Consider the following 14568-nt stretch of genomic DNA (forward strand, 5'->3'; position numbering starts at 1 on the left):
TTATTGCAGGAGTTTCACACCTGGGAGTTGTTACTACTAAGTGTTTACAACAAGTAGGATATTTCTTTTTAAAAGCTACTTAGCTATTGTTATATGCACAGAGTACATGTATATTCACACATAATTACTTGGAAAAAAAAATACTCCCCCTCCTCCCTTCCAGCTCCTAAGGACACCAATAAGAAACACCTTCAAATAACTGTAAATATTAAACCCTGTCACGCTAAACACTTCAAAGTGCAAGTGCAAATATTTCAAGAAGCTTGGGGACCTACATATAATTATGAATTACCTCTCAAAACAGATACAGATGATCTGTCAGATAATTTTTCATTCCCAATATATTTTGAAATACTATTCCCCGTAATCTGGTAGAGAGAGTAACTGCTTACCACTAACTGCAGTTCTTCAAGGAAAGCCTGTGGAAGGTACATGCCAAGTTACTGAGATGAAGACAGCTTTTTTGCCTTAGCAGTACTCACAAAAATGACTCCAACTTTTTCTCCCTCGCGCCAGTGCACAGCCCCAGGGGAGGTAGGCCTTCTGTGACACTACTGACATACTGGTTACCTCTGGGGTGTCCACGCAGGTCCTGATACACCCAATGCCCAGATGAATTATGCAAGACACAGGTCTATACTCTTTCCTACTTCTGAGACAGACAGGCTAAAAAGAAGTTACCTGGAAGAGCTGTTGGACAGTGAGATGGGAGGTCCAGCGTGCCAAGTTCTTCAGCCTTGATACTCAATTTTGCCCTCATCAAAGGAACAATGCATTCACTGAAGACTGTGATTTATCTCCAGAGCTGCAGGCTCCAGCCATGGGACTTTGGCTAACAAGGGCTAGATCCAGCTTTCAGGAGGATGTGTAGGCATCATGTGTGCCACGTGCAGAGGGAAGTGTACACAGCACTTGGCCTCAGAAAGCCAGCAGCCCTCATTTGAAAAGTAGCTGGCAGCAAGCCCATTTCATCAAGTCCAATCATTTGGACTGTCTGCTCCTTCAGGACATGCTTGTTTGCCTTAGTCTTTCCTTCTTCACCCCAGTGATTACAAATGAAGAGGAAAGCAAAAAAACAGAGCAAAGAGATGAACCTGGAAAACAGCTGACAGCATTTTTGCCGAGCACAGTGCACTCACACGGCAGGACACAGGTGCCTACAAGAGAGTGGGTTTAGAACAACTTGATGCAAACAGCAGCCTCAAGCTACTTGTGTCAAAGTGTCCAAGAGAGTGCAATGGCTTCAAGGAATCATCTAGCAACATCTCATGGGCCTCTGCTACCTTCCTCATTAAGCTTTGAACAAAGCTGCAGGGCGTGTTAGTGCACTCCAGCTTGTCTTTCCCAGGGGAAGAAGGGAAAAGCTGGAGTCAAAGACAGCATAAAGGGCTGGAATCAGTGGCAAGACTTTAAAATGGCAATAAAGGGAAAAAACAGCTGCAAGAGAGAGTACAGGGCCCCTTTTGTCACCACATAACATACAAACGGCATACTACGCTGCTAAGATACTACTAAAGAATCATCAATAACAGCTTTCCCTCTCAACTGTAGATACTGTTTTCTCTAAAGGTTAAATACTCAAAAGGCAAGGATGATTCCCCAGACAGGTTGGTGCATCAGGAATGGCCACTTGGCTAGCAGGCCATCTGGACAGCAAGAACTGCCTGGCATAAGCCTCAGATGCCTCACAGCAGCAGTAGCATAGACAGCTCTGTTGCTCAGTCCCCAAGCTTGAACACAAGCATGCTAAGAACTCAGAGGCACACACAATGGCATGGTTCATCTTCATCTATGACTGGGCTTTTAGCGTTTGCAGAAAGAACAGCGAACCTCCCCAAAATGTAAAATGAGGCTGGGGAAAAGAGGGGGAAGTGAACGCCTGCTTATCTCTTGTTTAACTCCTGGTGTGGCCGTGCAAAGCCCAAGTGCCAACAAAGTGCTACTTTAAAGGACACTTGTTCTTTTCAGAAGAAAAGTCGAGCTTGAATGAGAGGAAAACCGAACCCTTGGAGGAGGGAGAGAAGTGTTTTCAGCCTTTGCACCAAGGCCTCATCTGTCCCTGTCTGAAATTAGGCCTAAGGACCTCCTGAAAAATCTTTCTGAAAACATCTGCTACTCCTTACAGGATAAAATTTTGGGCTTAGGAAGGGAGGTGAGAGGTGACACAAGGAGAAATCACTGGTGAAAGACATGACTCGCTGTGGCTGCAACAAAAGTAAGCAATCTGCACTGTAGGCAGGCCATAAAAATACTTGAACCATCTGTCACAACTGATAAATAGATATATATAAATTATTTTCTCCAACGTCTTTCATTTTAACTATCACATTGATTTTAAAGATGACAAAGAGACAGACTACTACATAGATCCTCATCTTTGTTCTCCAACCTGCACTTGATTGTGAGTTGTTTTAAAAATAATTTAGGACAGTGCCTCCATTGCACATTGCTGAAGTCTGAGACTGTTCCTGTGTTTACTTACCAGAACACGTACAAAGCACTCACCTCAGCCTATTTGAAAAAAAGAAAAAACCCAAATCACACAACACCCAGCTTCTGTAATGACAGACCGAAGAAATCAGGCAAATGAAAGGCTGCTTTTTCTCCCTGCCTAACACCCTTCAAGTAATTCTTTGCTCAGTCACCTAGTTCTGTTTAACAATAAACACCTATATTTTAAGGTTTTTAATGTGTCATGTGGGGTAACCATGCCAATTACTGTGACGGGCAGATACCTGGGGTTTGATCTCAGAGCCACAGCATTAGTCATGGTGATGACAGCTTCAGATGTTGAATTTCTCATGGTAGGGAACAAAGTTACCAATTTATTATTTTTAATAAAATAATTGCTTTAATGCAGTATTTAAAATAATTTTAAACATCTGATCAATAAGATACAGTACACACAAATATGGAAAATGCTGCACTTTACATAAAAAGTAAAGCTAAGCATTTAATTATACAAAACAATTTTGCTTGATGCCATCAATATCTTGCAAACTATAGTTTAGTCAAAGTACTGCTTTTCTTATATATCTCCACTATATATACATATATAAATAATTTACAGCATTCGTTTACTAGATCTGTTTACTACTGTTCTAACACAAAAACCAATCAACTCAAAACTTCGTGAATTTGGTAACTATCTGCAGTGGTTCTGATGGTGGAGGGCATTTGAATCATCGCTTCAAGTTTTGAAGTGCCATGCCACATAACTGGAGGAAGCTTGTTCCTCAAAAGAAGAAAATTTCAGCAGAAAGCCATTCCATATTGTCAGTGCTTTTCCCCACCGGTCCTGGGAATTAGCCATGCTATACAACACTTGTGTCATGGGAGGCAACATGTTTGGAGGCTGGGGAGAAGTTCAACCCAGAGTATTTTCCTGCCACCACAAGGCAGCCTTTACCAGCAAGCAGCAAATCTTTGAATCTGTTCTAGCAGTCTTAATAATCCAGAGTCCTCTTCACTAAATGGAAACCAGGCAACTGTCTAAATACTTCCCTGTTTGGGAAGTTTCCCTGTTAAACCACATTAAGGTATTAAAACAACATTCTAAACAAAGCAGTGAATCCTGTGCTTTGCAAAGATTGCTTTTCTCCTTAAAAGAGTCTCCAGCTGAAAAGTTCCAACACATCTCAAGTTTCCCCTTTTTTCAGTCAGCACAGGTTGCTTTTGTTCATTTCTTTCTACATCTATGCTCAATTTCAATGCTGTTTTTTACATCTACAGAAAGATAAACTGTTTCTTCTGTTTACTGTTTCTTTTTAGGCTCTTTCACTCCTTACAGTCAAGTTTAGTAGCTCCAAATTTTCCCCAAACATCGACGTATGCCCTAACTACACTGTCTGATGTACTTAAATCACAAGAAAGGCCAATTTTTTCACCTCCCCTCGGTCACTTGCTCAGAGGGAAGTGGGAAGGGCAACTGAGGTGAAGTGGGAAAGCACCCCTAATTCCTTTTGCTTGCTTGCTTTGCTCTCCACAAACAGGCATCCAGTTATAACCCTGAACCCAGGAAGTTTAAGGAGATGCTGAGTCAGGTAGGCAATACATTAGCATGTTGACTGACTGCTGGTTTGTTAATAAATACAGTTGCCATGCTATGCAGTGCCTTTAAAGTGTTATCTGTTTCCCTAAATGAGGTTGGATTAGAAGAAGGCACTACATGTAGGACAGATGTTGCAAACTCTGGAGTACTAAAGCAAGCGACATACATAAACTAGGGACACGAATCAAGCCCTCAGAGCCTGCAAGGCAGTCAAATGCAAGCAGGTAGTCAGGTGCTTGTGTGTGCAGCTCAGTGTTTTCACTGATTTACAGACTGGTTTAAGCCAAATATTATTAAAAACCCTACAGGTGCTAAGTTAAGTATTTAATAAAAATGTTTATCTGTAAACAAGAATTATCCTTACAACGGATCATTTTCCAGAAATTGGAATTTCAAGACAGTGCAACAATGCTTCAGTGTTTTCTTTGGCAGTAGACAGCAAGTTGAAATGTAAAATTCAAATTACTTTAGAAGAGCACGGTACAAGGTTAGAGAATGTTTCATCTCCCTCTCTTGTTCCATGCAGAATATCAAGTCCCTGAGACAGACACGAGTTATTCTTGGACAGAGCAGCGGTTTCGTAAGGCTAAAACCTGATGATCCAGGAGCAATTCCATTCCCTTTCAAATCCTAAACAAGGGAGGGAAAGAGAAAAAAAAAATTAGAATTCCATGCAAATATAAGTTTTTAACCAAACTGGTTGGATTATACTGCCGACTTGCATAAAACTAGCCTGCTGATGTTCAGCTTTACATGTTGAAAACTAGCAATCCAGAAGTCCTTGCACATCAGGTACTTTATAAAACAAAGGAAACACTTGCCAGTTAATGGCTTATTACTGTCAAAACAATGAAAAAACTTGGTAAAAAATGCTTTTTAAAAAACTATATTATTACGGTAAGATAAATAACTGCCATTTCACTGAAGTCATACTATGTGAACACTTACACTGAAAAAGGACAAGCTAACTACAAAGAAGGTACTAATATGGTTCCTGCGCAGACCCGTAGGTGGTGCAAGACTCTTGATTCCCACTTGCAAACCCAAGCTCCAGAAGTTCACATCTCTTCTTGAGGAAAAAACATCATTACAAGCGGGCTATGGCCTTGAAACATGGCCAGGAGAAACCCTTACCCTGGCTATCACCAGTGAATTTTCCTTTAAGTGAGCAGAAAACACACACAGTTGAAGCATCCACACATTCAGAACACTGTATCTGAGCGTATCCATCTCAGTTGGCTGCCTCACTTAGTTATGAAAGCACAATTGGTAAGAGATGACAATGTTTAGTAGTTATACATTCAGGCTATTGGAATGAGCAACCCCCATGCATTCCAAAATGCCCCAAGATTTATTACTAGGGGTGGGGAGGGAGAAGATTACTATGAGCTGCACAGTAGACTGGCTACTTATCTTGGAGCCAATCTATGCTACACAGCCAGTCTCTTATCACTACTGGAGGGTTCTTGGTAATGAATGCAATTTGTACAAATACGAGTGCTCAGTCTCTGTAACTTCAGCAAGGCAATGCCTGCCAGCATCAACACCACTTGGAGATGGTGTTGCTTGGATGCTGTGTTAACTATATCAATTCGTATCCTAATACTCTCTTGCAAGACTTCAGCAAAATGACTTTGCCCACTTTGCTTAAAGAAATCTGGTTAAAAACTCCACATATTAGAAACAAATACCAGTGCTGGACTATCTACAGCAGCGAATGCTACTGTTATTAGTGAGGAAGCATTGAAATTTATTAAAAAAAATAAAGATATTCACCAGAGAACACTCACTAACCACAGAAAACCCAGGGCACATTACAGAAATGGAAGCTGTATTTCTTACTAGCAGTAATACAGGGTATTCAGCACCATTTCATTTGCTTTACAGTCGATACTATTAAACACTATGAAATGCCATCATTTGAAACTTTCAGTTTGTTAAATGGCTCGGAACAAATGTGTGTGTGGGGAAGACTGCTGGCCACATCGCACAGAGAGGGCACTGCTGTCCTGGTAAGACACAAAAGGGTCACAGTTCAAGTTTGTCATATGACAACCCTGAAGGATCCAGGGAAAAGATAGCTCTGCAATGCAGCTGCCAGCACGGGTTGAAAAGGAGGTCAATCCAACAGGATGCAGCAGAAGGCCTGAGGCAATGTTATAAATGAAACAAACCCCAAGGGTTTTCAGTAACCCAGCAGCAATGTCCTTTATAATTCAAAGAACTTTACAGAGGTGAAAGTATTTTCTCTTAAACAGTCATTAGACTGGAAGTCCTACCTTTAAAAAGGGACCAAACAAAGCCAACTCAACCCTGTTGACTCCTTTACAAAAAGGAGGCAGACAGCACAAATCCCCAAGTCTGCTTTGGAAGCTATTGGAGCTGCAAGATGCAACAACAGGGCAGAAGTGCCAGACTTCTTGTGTTTGAGACAGTTATGTATTTGTTTATTCTTAAATTCTTACCCATCATGCCCAGTGCAGAGACATAAAGAGATGTTATGCTGTAATACCACATCCAAACCCAAAGCTCATTCTTGTTTGCTAGGACAGTCAGTTCATACTTCAAAGATCCGTGTAGCATTACACCAGCTTATCAAAGCTACTGAGCACAGCACTGCAGGGGCTAGAAGCTCTTTGTCTAGTTACCGAACATATTCAAGTTAAAAGGTCCTTCTCTCAAAGCACGTGATACTTTTAAAATAAAGAAGCTAACAGATAGCCTAGGTCATTCCAGACCAGGACTGGTTTGGGGAAATCGCTCCAAACTAAATTTAGACAGGGGTGGGCACTAACTCCTTTAAGTTACTGTCCCCTGCAATTGCAAGGAAACATTGTTTTTTCATGGCTTTGGTTTGGGCTTTGGACCAAGCAGTGGAAGCTTATGTATTACCTGTCTTTTTGTGTATTATGAGACTTAGAGAACCAAAAGTGCAAACACTTGAAGTTAAGTCTCCATCAGAATAAACCTTCACAACTGCCTCTGTAGTCATTCAAGACCTTATTTAAGAAGTGCCCAACTCTCAAGCTCTCCAGTGGACACAGGGGCACTTTAGGAGAGGGTTGTCTGCTGCACAGGTCTCAGAGCCTCCTCCTCAGGAAGTTCCTCTTGGGAAGCAGGTTGACCTTGTCTGGCTCTAGGTAGCAGTCAGCAGTCTTCTCCTTTACATTTCATACACCCCTTCCTGCACACAAGCTCCTCCACAATGCTTTTGAGATCTTAATATCCTGGTTCAAACAACACCAGCCCATTCCTTGCTCCCAAATGTATCTATTATGCTCCTCCCAGTTGGGCAACAAGCACTTCTCTTGTCTTGCTATTTTGGGGCATTCTTCACTGCAACAGTCTTCAGCTTAAGCTAAGACAGCTTTGTGAACCTCTTCTAAGGGGAAGTGAAAAGTGCTGCATTTCAACCAGGCCACAGACAAGTACATAGATAAGTGAATATGAAATGCATCCCTGCAGAACCAGTTCTAACAAAGGGTACTGCAACCAGCCTCCATCCTTTTTTCTGCAACATCTAGTTATCAGTGTCTTAACTAGCAATGTTTTCTCTCTCTCTTTTTCTTTTTCAATTGGGAACACTCCTTTTCTCCATACGGGAGGCTGGAAGACATCAATGGTATCCTGAAGTTCCCGACTTTCACTGAAACCCCAGCATCCCATGTCCCTTTCAAAAGGGAAACAGAGACACGCAGCCCAGGATGGGTAACTACCAGTAGACCTGGGTATCAAGAGCTGACAGACCCATTCGGAAGCCAGGTAAGGTCCTCTAGCAATAAGGCTCTGCACCGCTGGAAACCACACTTCATAGTACTGAGACCATCAGCTGGCTTAAAAAACAGACCCAAGAGGCCACAAGAGCTGCAGTCCTGCTTTTAGCAGCACAGTCACCCCTTCTTGATCCTCAGAGCCTTTTATATACACCCGACAGAGCAGTTACTCTCACCAATCTCGGCAGAAGACATTGTGGAGCGCCTGCTGTAGTCTCACCCTCGTTGTGCAGCTAGTCTTGTTGAGAGGTTGCTCTCGAAACCTGTTTTAAGATCTCTAGAGCTCTCTCCAGTGGTTGGATTGAGAATTAAATACCAACTCTCTTCGAAAAAGAAAGGGAACTTGATACGGAGCCACAGCTCACAACGAGGCTCTTCCTTTACCTGAGCTACCATCACCACCTCATTCCTAGTCACAGAGCCATCTGGAGCACGGCAATCTAGAAGCCTGAATCACAAGCACTGGCAAAGTTGCTCAGAGCTAGTCTACAGGCCCCAGTATAAAGATCAGAAGGGTCAGCAGACACCTTCCCTCCCACCAAGCCCAGGTCAGGCTCAGGGAGTTGTTCCTAGCAAAGCATACTTTCTCAAATTCAATGGCTTCACATCAATCACATTCAAAATTTTCAAGTGCGAGTGCAGCACTTTAAGACAGCAAAGCAGTCAGTCTAATGTTAAAAAGTCAAACCAAGAGTTCTCTCTTCAACTTTTGGTGTGGCATAAACACATCCCAGTCCCAGCTAAGATCCCGAGAAAGCAAACTGCTATTGTAGCGCTTCTGCACATTATAAAAACACCACCAGCAGAAGAAAGCAAAGTCACAAGACAGTTTTCAATGACATCTCCAAACACTGAATAATTCCAGCTGTGTGCAGCAGAGACGTATTGGAAGGTAGTATAAGCACTTAGCAAAAGCATCCAGGTTCAATCCTCAGCTCTACCACCTGTGGTCACACAGAGGTCTGTGATCTCTAGTGCACCCTGCACATTAGTTTCCCACAAGAGGATAAAAGGGTTAAAAAGCCATTCATGCACCATGGAGTGCTCATTTTCCTGGGTCTCCTCCAGCAGCAAGGAGGAAGAAAGCCTGTCAGATTGTGGATTTTTTACTTGTACAATTAAGTGCATAATTTAGGCCAGAGAAAACAAAGTAAAAGAAGTTGATGTTTCTTTGGTGATAAGCTAGTTTACTGATGCTGCCTATTCTAACAAGCCTCAGTCTGCTAGAAGTACTCCCACATTCACAACGCTAAAATGCTGCATTACTCAGTATTTCTATAAATATGGCTTTTAAAAAAACAATGTTGGTGGCATTGGATGATGGGGTTTTATTTTGGTTTGGATTTTTTTAAACCTTATAGACCATTAAGGCAGATCAAGCCTGAAAAGCTTAGATCTCTATTTCCAGGCTGCTTCTTGTGCAGCTGAAACCAAAACATGTATATTAATGATATTATCTATAGCCTACGAAGAAGCCTCACAAAGCTGTCAGATCTATATAGTAGAGAACACCATTCAACTACACAAATTTCATTGCAACATTCTTACAAGTCCTTTCAAATGTAGGCAACATGTTTTACATATTGAAACAAATTACTGCAAATGTAATGTCAGTTTATTCACTATTATGCCCAAGATTCATGTACGCATGTCACTTCGTATGGCTACATCAGATGCTTAATCTGTACCTGGAGGTAATGAATACTATACAAATATGTCATGTTAGTTAATAGACAATTATTAAGCTGAAATTTTCTGGCTCTTTGCCACATCATTTTAAGCAATGTATTGTCAACTAAATTATAAATCTCTTGACCCTTCACATGTCATCAACATTTGCGCATTACCAATACGTTCAGCCTAAAGCTACAGTGCAATTAGTCATTTAAATTGCAGATATCTTTCACACATAAGAAGAATTAAGTTCATCTCTAGCACAGAGAAGGCACAATATGGGCCAATGAACTGTATTTCTGAAGTGTATGAATGGCAGTCAGGAATATTTTTGCCTATTTACATGGGAGAAAATTTACATCAAGAGCATGGCCTAGACTGACAGCAGCCAGGAAAGTCAGCACTGAAATGGAAACTCTCTAGCTGACAGGGCTGAAGATAGGTCTTGGAGCAGATAAGTAATATGCTGAAGCCGTATTTTATAATTGCAGTAATGCTTTTAGCTCCCCTCTTCCCCAAAGGTATTATGGTCACACTGTAGACTCTTCAATTGTCCCAACAGCCTGAATAGGAACCAGAAACTGCAATCAAGAGTCTGCATATGTTAACTATATGCAAAGTAGAAAAAAAACCCAAGCCTTTCTGTATCACTTCAGACCTAAATCCCAAACTGGGCTGGGGGAAAGGGTGGTAGAGACAGAGACACAGAGAAAGAGAGGGGAAACATCAAGTGTGGAAGTAGATATTTGTAGCCTGGCTCTCATCACCTACTTATATGTAAGTAGCATAGGTCCAATTTAAAGTGATTGGTTTAAAATTCATTTTCTGCAGCTTTTAAGAAAATACTTTAGCAGACTATAATGTACCAATGCCGAACACCAGCCAGAAGCCTCTCTGTGCCCCACGGGTATACAGGGCGCAGCAAACCTATCGTTCATTTCCTACAGAGCCAACTCGCACTTTTAATTCACATTTAGACACAGTCACATCCTTAACATCAATACTTAAGTTAATTTACACTAGTGTGACTTCTAATCAGAAGAGCTTATCAGAAAGGTGGCACTAACTTCTACAGCTACTGCTTTTAAGAGTGTAAAGCCAGATAATCCTCAACTACCACACATCCTTCCTGCAAATGTCAAAAAAAGAAGAGTAATTTCATCGCCACACAGTGGAAAAACCACCTCCCTTCTCCAAACATTTGGAAGAGTTTGGGTTTTCTTTCATTCTGCAGAAAAGGACTCGTTGCTTAAAAGCTTACATCTTCCCAGGTAAAGAGCATTTCCAAAGCTTAAACATGCACTACAAACGGAGTACGTTTGATCAACATGCATACCAGCATCCTAAGCTGTAAATCAAAAAGTATGTTTAAGTTCTGTTTACAATGATCAGATGTGGCAAAGACCTTGCCCTACAAGAGACAACAAGATTGCTTTCTCTACCCACAATCAACACAAAAAATGGAACAGTGATCCATGTAGTAAACAAGGCATTTCTCCCATTTCCTCCTGCCAAACTTCTCCCCAGAAGGAGAATACAAGCTAATTTGTGGACTGCTGTATTAGAAGATACGCATCACCCTGGAAATACCTTATTTTATGCATGTTGGTCAGAGCTGTAGGTTTGACAGAAAGGAAGTACTTGAATGGCTCTGCACTGACCCCAGGAAGACAGCAGCATCATTTACTTCTGTAGCAGCTCCTTGCCGTAGCCTGAGTTTCCACAGCAGAGATAGACTATGGGTGGCGAGGTCAGATCCACACATAGTCACAGAGCAGCCAGTCTTGGTGGGGACAGAACAGCCACAAGCAGTATATGGAAGCAGGAAGTCTCCTTTGCCATTGGATCAGAAAAAATGAAAGAAAAGACAAGATCTACCTGTGTCAGTCAATGTGACCAACCTGGAAAAAGGCAAGTGAGGACACATCATCAACAGCACTTTGGGGCAACATTAACTACTTGGAAGTGATGCAGTCTATGAGCTATCATTGAGAAAGGAAATGGATGAGAAGCAAGAAGTTTACTCCAAAAAATTACAGAGAAGTACAGGCATCCAAGTAAATTTTCCCATATAGAGCAGAATGGTCCAATCAGAGTGTTCAGAAGCTGATCATAAGAATAACAGTCTCCTAACTCAAAAACTTATCTAGATTTTTTTCCCCTCCCTTCTGCATATACCACACAAATATACTGCTCTCAGTTCAAGGACAAAGATGACCTGAGACCCGGGACACCTTAGCAGACTGCAGTCTGCTTCCTCACAGAAACTAGCTTTAAATACCTGCAAGGGCCTTCAAATTTGCAAGACTCCAGTTACCGTAAGAATGAGACAAAGTTGTTTCCAAAATAGCTTTGTCAGAAAAGCGGTAAAACTTCATCCAAAATAATCCTCTACTACTTCTCAGCATTGAAAACGTTATGGGGCATGTTACAAACCAGTAAAAGCTGTGAAACAGAACACAGAATCAATAAAATAAGTCTGCTGCTTCAAGTTTACTTCTTTCTAATTTGTTTTAGAAGTGTTCTCCCGTCGCAAGATGATTTTTTTTCAATTTTTCCCACTCTTTAATTCATTACAGCTCACCACATGCCCTTGCCCCAAAAAGAAGAGATGAGTAGCAAATACACAAACCAGAAAAAACATGAATGTGTTTCAAAGGCCCCTCCCCTTGTTGTATCCAGAACTGTCCAGAGGGACAAGAATGAGAGAGATGAAGACATTGTCACCTCTGGAATACAAGTAGCACCAATTAAACACATTTCCACAATAGAGGGAATTTCTTACTAGAGCTTTCTCAAATTACTTTCTGAACAATACCATTCAAATGTTAAGTTGTAGTGAAGAGAACTTCCAAAACTATCCCAATGAGTGTTTCCAAGCAGAAGGGGAAAAGAATTTCCATTATACTGAAGACCTTTTTTTCTTTTCTTTCCTTTATTTTTTTTTTTAAACAAAGCCTAGATCCTTAGCTTTATTTTTTCATTCCATGATCTCCGTGGATTTGCCCCTACTGCTATTTCAAGTTTAGCAATACATAGGCAGTAATCATGGCAGGATATAATTTACCCTTTTTATGTTGCTTTTAGATCCAATTAGCTGACAAGATTTCTCTGGGCAAGAACCTCTTTATTTGCTACCTATCACATTTTAAAGTGATGTGGCTACTGGTAAGCATGCTTCTAGCTGTAAAGCACATGCTCGTGTCACCACATGTCCCAGTTCTTGGATTAAAGTTATCTGTAATAGGTATCCTTAAAAGATGAAATAAAAAAAGTAGAATTTCAGAGATCGACATAGGATGAATGTGGTATTCAACTACCTTGGGGAAGACCTTCCAGAAGAGGTGCAAATCCAGGTGGCAAAGTATGGAGGAAGCAGATAGCTATGGCTGAAGAATCATCCCAATCAAACAGATAACCATTTACAGAGAAAGGAAACACAGTACACCAACAAAATGCTATTCTTAGCCCTTCACATTTACTGTTATTACAACAGAAGGTTGCAGATCCATACTAACCCAGTCTGCTGAGCTGCACTCTTCCAGAGCCCATTACAATTTGGAACTGAATAAACAAAAGCAAATCCGTAACAGATCTGCTTACAGAGTTTCACTTTTTTAATGCACACTGTAGCTGATTATTTTGTCCCTGTCACCCCAAATACCTTAGAGCTTCAGTTTACATCAATAATGGTTTGAAACAATTCCTTTCCTTTAATTATTACAGTAGGCAAGGATAAAAAGAAGCTGAACGGGGGCAACTCTACTCTCACATGGACTTAAGAGATGCAAACATTGTACAAAGAACGTTATCCAAGGAAAGGTGAAGTCCTAGTTAAAAAAAAAAAAATGCAGTTAGCATCAGTGATTTCATTCAATACTGTCAAAGGACCATTCAATTTCAGGAATAACTATCATAGGTGTCTACCAAGGTATTAGACTCTAAAAAAAAAAGAGGTCACAGGAGTATTATGTTCAATTTACTCCTTGCCATTGCATAGTCAGAAGTTCTGACACTTAAGATTATTTGAAAGTAAAGCTGTCTGTATTTGCAATCTGAAATGAGAAAGTACATCCTGCCTGTTTGAATCGTTCTCAGACAGGTTGCCCAAAAAGATGATTTTAAAGATGCCCAAATGTGTATTAGCCTAAGGCCATCTTGTACTTGCTTTCAGTTTCAAAGACCTCCTTTCAACTCTGAAGAATGGAATGTTGTTTACTGCTCCGGAAGTTTTGCCATGTTATCATGAATGTATTACAAATGTTCTGCTTCTTGAACCAGAGTGTTTTTCAAAAATATTCTTTATTCTACACAAGAAGTCTTAAGCCTTTTAGAAATCCTGCTCAGATATACTGGGACACTAAAACATCTAACTCTAAACACCCTTCTTAAGTTTGCTACCCTGCATAATTTCACAGAAAAAAAGAAAAAAGTTCACAGAGAATCGCTTTCTGGTAGCTTGAAGCATAAATATCAAGCACTGGAATGCAAGACTGCATGAGAGGAAAGTAGTTTCACCGGCAGGGTTACAGTCATCTACTACCCTTACAACTCAGTCTAGTAAAGCAATCTAGATGAGAAGCCCCTTAAAATAAAGTAGGTAAATTGACAATGAAACACTATGAAGGTTTATGGTCAATTTTAGGCACATTGCATTCACGTTCTGTTAAACCAGCAATGTAAATAATGGATCAGCACCTTTCAACAGCAACACTGTGATCTGTCTCACTTTGGCACAATCTCATGAAGCTTTTAATAAAGCAGACACTGCAGACAGTGAGAAATAACTGAAAAGTACCTAACAGGCAGACTTGTTAAATATTCAGAAACAAATCTGGCAATAATTACAGAAAACCACTAAGAAGAACAGGAATAGTTACTCGATAGAAGCTTCAGGGAAAAGGATGGGGAAAAGTGTTCTTGTGCTAGCTCATTTTTTCAAGTTTTTCCAGTGGTATTATAAAAAAAAAAATACCTTCAGCTTCATGTGAAAGTGCATTAAAAACTTCAAAGAAGTGAAGAATAGCTACTCAAAAGCTGGGAATGCTTTCTGCAGCTTGTTTAGGTACA

General features: G+C 40.7%; 1 protein-coding gene across 1 annotated transcript in view; it reads right to left on the reverse strand.

The window, feature by feature from the left end:
- Positions 1-2933: 2933 nt before the first annotated feature.
- Positions 2934-14568, reverse strand: part of TAF4B (TATA-box binding protein associated factor 4b) — a 73068-nt gene continuing 61433 nt past the window's right edge. The window contains exon 15 of the mRNA XM_054059010.1: positions 2934-4681. Coding sequence (XP_053914985.1) covers positions 4514-4681 — 168 coding nt within the window. The 3' untranslated portion in view covers positions 2934-4513. The remainder of the gene's footprint in view (positions 4682-14568) is intronic.

Source organism: Cuculus canorus, chromosome 2 (genome assembly GCF_017976375.1).
Source record: "Cuculus canorus isolate bCucCan1 chromosome 2, bCucCan1.pri, whole genome shotgun sequence".
In the NCBI taxonomy this organism is placed as follows: domain Eukaryota; kingdom Metazoa; phylum Chordata; class Aves; order Cuculiformes; family Cuculidae; genus Cuculus; species Cuculus canorus.